We start from the raw sequence: 9,615 nt of genomic DNA, 5'->3' as shown, positions 1-9,615 counted from the left end.
ATATTATTATAATACCGATCCAATCCGGTGAATAGGTAAGCGGCTCCGCCCGTAAGGCGGGAACCAAACCAATACCAACTAGTTCCAACAAATTGAAATCGGGAACAAGACCGGTTCCCTTAAGAACCATCGGTTCCAAGCCGATCCGGTTTGATTCCGAACGGTGCAGGCGAGTCCCGATTTTTTTGCACACCCCTAATATTTCCTAATTTGCCACATCTTTAATTATGTTTATGAGGTTTTGGATGGAATTATTGATTATGGGGGCATCTTTAAAATTGATATTTTGATCTTTAAGGCTTAATATCAATTTATCAATTTTATTTGCGAAATTTCAAGTTGATTGAATATTGGTTCCTTAGTTGAATTGATTGGATGATATCTTTAGTGATGTTAAATGATTTGATGCTTAACTTTCTTCCATTGCTTGCTTTATTCTGAAAATATAAAAAAAGATTGCATTGCAAATCATGTAGATTAGAATTGATTTCCTAGATATAATTGCATGATAGAATAGTTTAGATACTTAAAAAATAGAATGCATGTTAGATAATATCTAAGTTAGGTACCATCTTTCAATTTTTTTTTTTTTTGTTTGTTTGTCGAAACAAAATTATATTTATTACTCAAAAGGATGCTGAAGTACATTGTCTTCATGATAAAGTAAATCGAAACAAAGCATGAATACTAAAAAACAAAGCCAAATCCAAAACACAAGGAGGATCGATAAAACAATTGCACAAACTTGTTTTACATCAACAAATCTATCAAACAAAATCAGCGACCGATCACTGAATGTCGTGTCTTCATCAATGATGAGCACACGTCGAAAATTCCTTTTTCAATAATTATGCTGTTGCCAATAGGTAGTGGGTGCCTAGGTTTGGCTTCCTTTACACTATCGTCATACAGAAACAACCATAATATGTTAAATAAACACAAATCTAACATGTGGAGGAGCAAATCTTCATAATTCAAAGAGAAGCCAAAACTCATGTAATCATCATTGAGACTAGAAGTAGAGAACCTGTACACGAACAAAGCAGAGGGGCATAGAATCCCCAAAAGCATATTTATCAAACTCCCAAATCTAGATCGGAAGAAGATAGCATCTAAATCTAGAACTAGATCAAGAGAGTTCAAACTCTCAAATTGAGAAGAGACCTCCCAAATCCAAATCGAGAGAAAAAAGAGAGTAAGAAATGAACAATAAACACAAACAAAATCAACAAAAGAGGAGGGGTGAGACTAGCTTAAACCCTCCCCCATGGCTGAAGGTTGAAGAAGACGATGGGAAAAGAAAGAAAAAAGGAAAAAAAAAGACTTTTCGGCTCCCTCTGAAGTTGCCTTTGAATTGAATTGCTTGTTGAGATAAGTTTCTAAGTTAAGATAAGATTTGCCTTTGAATTGAATTGCTTGTTAAGATAAGTTTCTAAGTTAAGATAAGATTTAGGTTAGTCTATTTCCTAACTTAAAGTAGATAATATCTCACTTTTTAATCATGAATTTTGATGAAAAACACAAAAAAATGTCATGTGTGTGTCATATAGATTGATTGCATCACATCCATGTCATTTGCCATGTTATATAGTATAAGTCATGTAATTAATGTGTGTCCTAGGCAATTCTCATTTAGTAATTGCGTGATAGATAGGCTTGTTAAATCAGGTTGCATGCATGTCCTAGGCAAGTCTCATTTAGTAATTGCAAGATAGGCTTGATAAATCAGGTTGCATGTCATGTAGAGTTAATTAAAGGCGCATGTCACATAGAGTAGTTGCTTATAAATTATTGTCACATAGACTAGGGTCAAAGAATTTTTCCCAAAAAGCTGCTTGTTCTTCCAACGTCTTGTAATTTCCACCTTATCAACATCGAGTATAAACCAGAATGCCTGGTATTATAAGGATCAAACAGAAGATAAAAGTTTAACACGCAATGTAAACAAAACAAACACGTTAGTAGACGACCTGCGAGCGAACACAACCTTCAAATACAGAACTTATAAAACAATTATTAATCTAAAAGTATAATTCTTGATATCATGTTGAGGATGAAGAATCACAGGATTTGACACCATCAAGTCGAGATATATTAGGGCATTCTCGTACACGTAAGTTACGGAGAGATTGTAAACGTTTTAGACCGTTGACTTCCATTAGCTCGCGGCACTCCTCAAGATACAATTCAGATAAGTGCTTCAAGTTCGACAAATCCGTCACCGCTTTCAATTTTCCACAACGTGTAATAGAAAGATTGATAGCCCAATAGGAAGCTTTGGAAGATATTCAAGCCAAGGGCAATCAGAAAGAGTGGGTTTCTTGAGAAGGGTTAGTTGGGAAAGTTGTGGCAACGCTGGACTCTGGCAGGTGATACGTAGAGCAATTATGCCAAAGGGCAGTTCTGGTAGTCCTCGAAGCTTTTGGCAATATCGAACACTCAGGTTTTGGACAGAAGAGAGCTTAGAAATGCTTTCTGGCAAAGCTTGTAATGCCCGACTTCCCTAAATTAAGCTTATTTAGCGAAATCAGTTCGCCCATATTATTAGGTAGTCCTTCCAGATTTTTGCATCCTGAAGCTCTCAACTCTCGGAGTTTCGTCAACATTCTGATGGCACCAGGCAATTCTGTTATGTGACTTCGACAAATGTCCAAGATCCTTAAGTTCTGCAGATTCCCAATGCTTTTAGGTAATTCCGCAATTGCTGTCCTCGCTAAATGTAGTTCGGCCAATGATTCCAACTTTCCGATCGAATCGGGAATTTCTCTCCGCGAGGAGCATCCCCATAATAACAAGCACTGCAAAGATGCTAGATGGCCTATGGAGCTGGATATGTAGGCTAAGGATGCACAATTAGAGGCATCAAGAGTCTTGAGCTCCTTCAAAGAACCAATGGATTTGGGTAAGCCTTCAATCCATGTCCCAGATATGTCCAACAGAGTTAACGACACAAGAGAGCCCATGGATTTTGGAAGTTGAGCTAGTTGTCTACAAGACGAGGCACTTAGTTTCTCCAACTTCATCAAACAACCTCTCGAAATAGGAATCTCTTTTATTTTAGTATGATCTAAGATAAGCTCACTCAATTCTTCCATTCTACCTACTCCAACCGGTAGCCTCCAATCTCTTACAACTCTTGACATTCAAGGAGACAAGGGTCTTGATGTCACCAATAGAAGGATGAACCTCTTGTAGATGCCAACATCCTTCCAGTGAAAAGATCTCTAAGCTTTTGAAAGCAGACAAATCAGGAGTTCTTCTCATAGATCGACAATTCGGAAGGTTGAGAACTTTGAGCTGGGCTGCCATCTGAAAAAAACAAAAAACAAAAAAAAGAGAGAGAGAGGATACCTCAGTTAGTTTGGACTGCTCTTCCAATACTCCTCGTTCTTGTTTGGACTTTTTAAAATCCCAAAAAAAAAGTAGCAATGCACCATACTCCTTTAATTTAGACTATTTAAAACACCATATAAATGTTTCATAGCTCAGTTCCCATGCTTTCATTGCTATAATACTCCACTGCGTCACGTTTTTTATATTGAAACATTCCTTAAGTAGTAATGTTTGGCTATGTCACCAACATAGAAATAATTTTTGAGCATATCTATTGCAAAAAGAACGGTAGGGACATGCCAATGTTTAACTTTATTTTCTTACGGCAGTAGGCATATCTTCCAATTTGGCAAAAATAAATATCAACTAGCTAGCACTCACAAAACTAACATATAATTCGCCCTCACAAAAACCATTATGAAGCAATGCACTTATTTTTAAGCATTAGTGTTTTCTTTTGTTTCTAAAACTATTGATTCTGTATATGACCATTCATATAGTATTTCAGGTCAAAAACAGTAAAGAGCGTTTCTTTGAACATACCAAACTATACCAAAACGTAACTTTTCATTTTTCATGAAAGAAGATTGACATAGATATGTAACAAGAATTGCTAAAAAGAGATGCATCAGGAGAGAATCACTTAGAAGCCACAAACCATTTAGATTAGAAAAACTCAAGATAGGCACATATATTGTAATTATGTTTCTAATAGATCTTAATTAATGCAGTTAAAACAAGTTTTCTTTTTCAGTATGTCTAGTGTTAACCATGATTGTTTGTTTTGTTAAGATAATACTAATTAAAGATATATAGGACAGAAGCTTATCATATATTTAGGTGCCTACAAATTCCTCTTATATTAAGAGAAATATCCTTATTCTGAGGAAGGATATTAAACCTCTCCCCAAAAAGAAAAGAAAAGAAAGGAGCAAAGGGAAACTTGGTGAGATTAGATCTTCAACATGTGATTGTCCACAAGAGATATGCCTTCTACACATCTTACCTTGAGTGGACCCCAACCTCCCCAATCCTCCGAAATCCCACTCCACGACAGATCCAGCACAACTAATTTCTTCAGATGAAAGTTGGCCGCTGTGAAATTCAAGGGACAATCCTCCCATTGAAGCCATCTTAATTGAGGAAGCAAGTTCAGGAAATCTCCAACAAGATTCGCAGTGTTCACTTGAAGGAACCTCAAATGGGTCAGTTCTTTAAATAGTTCACCTGTGTAGCTTCTTCTACAACCAAATTTGTCTAGACGAAGGGCTTCAATCTTACCAGTGCCCTGCAATTAGAAAACATTGTGGATTGTAAGTTTGAAATGATGAAAAGAAAACAATTGTATTTAAGAAAAGCCGGACTAATTTCAATAAGTTGTCATACTATAACGGTGTAGCCTTCTGACTTTCAACTTCCTGAAATGCAGGTTTTGCTTGAAAAAAATTCATCTAATTTATGTGAAAACGTGAAGCTCACAAGGGTGTTTCCGAAGTTCTACTTTCCAACTATGCCCTTTGCAATATGCACCTTATGAATTCCCAGAAATTGCACCTTTCAAATATACAATAGAGGCCTCTCATTATGCACACACCATTTTAAATATATCTAGAAAAATTCATGCCCTTTATATGTGAAACAACACACCCTTGACTCATGTCTTTTATATGTGCAACAACATCACTCTTACAGTACAAATACAACCATCAAATTGCCATCAAAGCAAATATCAAAATGAAAAAAATCCCAATTGTAGAATCCCCCTCTTTTTTTGGTGTACCTAGTTTGCAATTCTCAATAGCAAAATGAAAACGATAATGTAATCCATAGATGTACATACGTGTTTTACTTTCATTTCTTATCATGTGTATTTTGAATAACTGTTTTTCACTCTTTATGGAAGAAAATTTGGTCATATATCAAATGTTATATCAATGATTCTTACTCCTCTTGTCTACAGCCATTTGATGCTATCTTTTCATTGTCGTGCTGATTTTCTCACAGTCAAATCTAAATTTTTTTATCAATTTGCTGATAAATTAATGAGATCTTGTTTATAGACAGACTGGACATGAAGAGTGATCGAATTGGATTTTGAAGGAAATCAAGCCTTTTACATTTTCTTTTGTTGCAATAAAATATTTTAGCAACAAAAATTCATTTTTTGTTTTAGGTGGAAAATTGCTCATTGAGCAGAAATCATCAGTGAGCACAAATCATAAGAGTCATAATATGGATTTGTTTGGTGGTTCGAATTTTTTCTTCAAATGCATCTTGTAAACTTATTGTATTTTGGTCAATGACTTCATAGATACCCTTTGAAGTTGAAATAATAGCCTATATTTGACATATACATATTATCAGGGGATTAATAGCAAAATTGTCCATCATCACAAAAATAAAAAATAAAAAATAAAAAATAAAAAGCTAGCAAATTCATAGAAAGAAATTTATACCCAATTATAACAAGCCTATAGAGTGATATAATATACATTTGGAGGGTTATATTACACAGTTGCACATATATCGTAAACAAATATGAAAGCCACCAACAAATTGACATTGTTAACTAACGCTCGATGACAAAGGACTTGATTGCATAAACTGTGAAAGATAAAGGACTACATTGAGCTAAAAATATAAGGGGCGCAACTTGAAAAATACAGAACCATGATAGCTAATGGTCACAAATGAACAGAGATCTCATTAATTATAGAAAACAACTCAGGAGAGAAGTTAATACTCGGTAAAAGAAAAAAGAAAGAAAAGACCTCACGAGAAATCAAAAGAAGAATCCAAACATCAAACACGTGCATCATACAGATACGTGGAACATGGGCCCCAACAATTTATAGTTATCATGTTTTCTCTGAAAGTACTCTGTCAATCATTACATTTTCGTAGTTTTGTTGTGGCATTGAAGTTACTAAAAGAGTGTTCTCATCACATTATTATTATGAGGTATATATCATTAATAACCAAGAAATTGCTCCTCTGGTTATGTCCCAGAATCAGGCAAGAACAGCAATTAAATGAAGGAGCTCTTTTGTTGGTAAAAGCAGCAAGTTTTGGAGATTCGGGACAAACAAAAGAGAGAAGATGGACTCACATTCGATGACTAAGACAAGTAGAGAAAAAGCTTACCTTGTTGTTGTCAAGCACCTTGATGGCTTCCTCATAAATCCATAATCTGCTACGGCCTTGAGGCTCCTTTTGATTTTCTAGACGAACAATTTCCCTTCCAAAATCTCTCAATTGATTATGCATCGTAGCTTGCCGTCTTTATCAATTTTAATTAAGGACATAAGACACAATACTTCAATCCCATTCTCTGGGAAAAATCACAGGCATCCCATATGTAAGTTGGACTTTGTTTAGATGATCCAATAAAAAGACATGCAATATCCAAAAATATCTGTTGCACCTGATGATCTAATGCTTCATAACTTTATACTCAAAGTCTCTAGGACTTTCTTATCAGGCACTTTCTTTAATTTCTTCGCGCATCTTTCCATACTTTTTTTGGCTTTCCACATAAGAATGAACCAATCACTTCAAGAGCTAATGGATGCCCTCCAGCAGTAGACACGACATCACGAGAGAGAATCCAATAATCACTTTGGGGAAAATCCTTCCGAAATGCGTGTCTACTAAATAAAATCAATGATTGATTTAGAGACAACTCGTTGAGTTGGTACATGTAGCCTACACCAGTCTCATCGAGAATGCTCTTGTTTCTAGTTGTGACAATGACTATACTTCCCGCTTGAAACCAACTACCATTTCCGTCCAAAGCATTCAACTCGATTCTTGTCATCAATATCATCAAGAAGAATAAGGACTTTCTTACTTGTAAATCGAGATTTGATGACACCAATTCCGTCGTCAACATTAGACACATCATGTGGATATTTTAGTATATCGTAAATGAGATGCTTTTGTAGGCATTCAATACCCTTGTGCCGAGATGTTTCTCGAATATCCGCCACAAAGCTAAGATACTCAAAATGACCGGAGAGTTTGTTGTATAACACCTTTGCAAGAGTTGTCTTACCGATACCGCCGAATCCATAAATTCCGATAATCCTTGTATCAGAGAATTTAGCATTTATTAAGCTCATTACCTGTTGCACACGATCATCAATTCCCACCAACTGTTCGGGAATAGTTAGCTGAATTTTTAACTCACTCATAACTTTTCTGACAACAATTTTAACCAATTCTCCTTCATGCCTGTCAAATAATAATAAGTTTCAGTATAGGATGGCAATATTAATATTCTTTTCAAGTAAGATCTAGTTGTGAGAAACTAAACAAAGTTTTGGTGGAGAATAATGTACCCTTTATTAACTTTGTCTGATTCCCATCCCTTCAAGGAACTAACTTCTTTGAGTGCTTCTTCCCATTCCTTCACAACCTTTACATCCAAATTCTCTTTATGTGCATTGATAGCATCTCCCAAGCTTCCTATAAGATGTCGCAATTGCGAGGGTTCCACTTTGTAAAATATGGGCAACACCATTTGCCCCCTGCTTCTCTTGCACTTCAACATTTGAGCCAGCACGAAGGCACCACCTGCTGGAAGCGTAGTTCTCTGAGATAATCGGGATCGAGATCTTACACTGCTTAATACTGCAGAGAAGCTTAGGACCAATCTCCTCACCACCATAGAGCTCATTTTCATCTTTGAATACATGAATTCCTGCATTGACAAGGCCAATATAGAGATGATCGGTGAAGCCCTTGCGAGTGTCTTCCCCCCTAAAGCTCAAGAATACTTCGTAGTCATTTCCTTTTGGCTTTTTGGTTATGCATTCATGATCACCTACATGTGGAGAGGTCGATGAGGAAGACGCCCCATACACCGGATCTTCTGGATCAGTGGGTTCTCTTCTTTTCATCTCAAGAGGATTGTACTAATACCCAGGCAGTAAAAGAGATTTACGGAACAGAGCCTCAAAAGAAGAGGAATAAGAAATCCCAGATCCGGGAACTGCAGAAATGTCTCTCAAAACTCAACTCGGAGCTCCATTCGAACAAAAATAAAAACTCTCATACAACTAATCAGAAGAAAATGGAGCAATCAAAACAGGAAAATGCAAGACCCTTCATGCTAATCAAACAGCTGCAACACATGCTGCACGGACGGCAATTACTGCACATGTAATTTCCGCGGCATTAGTCAGAAGATGCGCAGAACCTAACCTGCGCAGGGGTTTTGATCGAAAGCGAGCACGACTTTGACTTGACTTTCCTTTTCCCATTAATAAGAAAACAGGAAAAAAAGAAAAAAAGAAACCCAACATAGTGTCCTTCAGGAGTACTCTGGGATTTGCAGAAAGCTCGCGATAATTTCGTCTTGAGGAGACGAAGCCCCGACCCGAAGCCCGAGGTCGGTCGAGGAAGCGGAGATGCCGATGCGTGGAAGCCATATCAGATGGAACAAAATGGACGAAAAAAAAAACAGGATTGAAGCGAGAAACCCATATGGGTACACCGCCGGCGCTACAGCGTTGCGTGCGCCGTGATTTTTGCTGGGGAAAATCGTTGACGGATTCGCGAGTCAGCGAGGCTTGTTACCTCGGCTTCGCCGAGACGGTCGACTTGCTTCAGCGCACGAACTGAGGAAAAATGCTTCTCTTGGGAATCTGATGCTTCGTCTTCGATGAGCTTGAGCGCAGATCGTGACTAAGCCAGGATGGTATGTGGACCCTCTTTACCAGGCCCAATATCAAGAAAATTCGAATAATCCACTCTCTAATAGAGGCCCACTGAGTAGCAGATTTAGGTCGTAAAAGCCCATCGACTAAAGTCCCTCCCTTATAATTGGCTTTCTGACCCTCGTCGGACTCCGGATTCGTTCAACATTCTATTGGCAACAACATGAGTAAGCGAGAGAACAAAATGAGTCTTAATGAGGAGTTTGCTGAGCTTATGAAAACACCGAAGCGAGCATAGGCATGAGCAAGCAACAAAAGTGAGCCTAACTTAGGTGCGTTTAACTTAGGGCGTGCAGCATCTTTGACAAAATTTCTAGAATATAAATTAATTTACGCTAGAAATTAATTCCATGGACATCTAAAATTTGAGTGGAAAATATTTTCTCGCTGTTCGTTAGCTCAAACATTTTCATGGAAAAAATTATCAAAAATTTTTTATATATTTTTAAATGAAACATTTTTGATAACAATTTTTAAAATTTCTATTTCTAAAATAAAATTTCGTTTGATAACAGAATAAAATTTCTATTTCTAGGAGCGGCAACGACCGACGTCCGAAAGT

General features: G+C 36.9%; 2 protein-coding genes across 2 annotated transcripts; both read right to left on the bottom strand.

The window, feature by feature from the left end:
• Positions 1 to 2,462: 2,462 nt before the first annotated feature.
• LOC120295702 (disease resistance protein RUN1-like) lies at positions 2,463 to 6,663 on the bottom strand. Its single transcript, XM_039317075.1, has 4 exons — positions 6,478 to 6,663; positions 4,340 to 4,621; positions 3,111 to 3,309; positions 2,463 to 2,908 (listed from the first exon to the last, which is right to left on the bottom strand). Exons 1-4 carry the CDS (start codon positions 6,598 to 6,600, stop codon positions 2,463 to 2,465), a joined length of 1,050 nt encoding a protein of 349 aa, XP_039173009.1. The 5' UTR covers positions 6,601 to 6,663.
• A 446-nt stretch (positions 6,664 to 7,109) lies between these two features.
• LOC120295701 (disease resistance protein RUN1-like) lies at positions 7,110 to 8,614 on the bottom strand. The gene is made up of 3 exons (XM_039317073.1): positions 8,539 to 8,614; positions 7,674 to 8,359; positions 7,110 to 7,566 (listed from the first exon to the last, which is right to left on the bottom strand). The coding sequence occupies exons 2-3, from the start codon at positions 8,039 to 8,041 to the stop codon at positions 7,110 to 7,112; spliced, it is 825 nt and encodes a 274-aa protein (XP_039173007.1). The 5' UTR covers positions 8,042 to 8,359; positions 8,539 to 8,614.
• Positions 8,615 to 9,615: the final 1,001 nt, after the last annotated feature.

Source organism: Eucalyptus grandis, chromosome 1, assembly GCF_016545825.1.
Source record: "Eucalyptus grandis isolate ANBG69807.140 chromosome 1, ASM1654582v1, whole genome shotgun sequence".
Taxonomy (NCBI): Eukaryota; Viridiplantae; Streptophyta; class Magnoliopsida; order Myrtales; family Myrtaceae; genus Eucalyptus; species Eucalyptus grandis.
The sequence above is the reverse complement of the archived record's forward strand: the minus strand, read 5'-3'. Positions and strand labels throughout refer to the sequence as shown.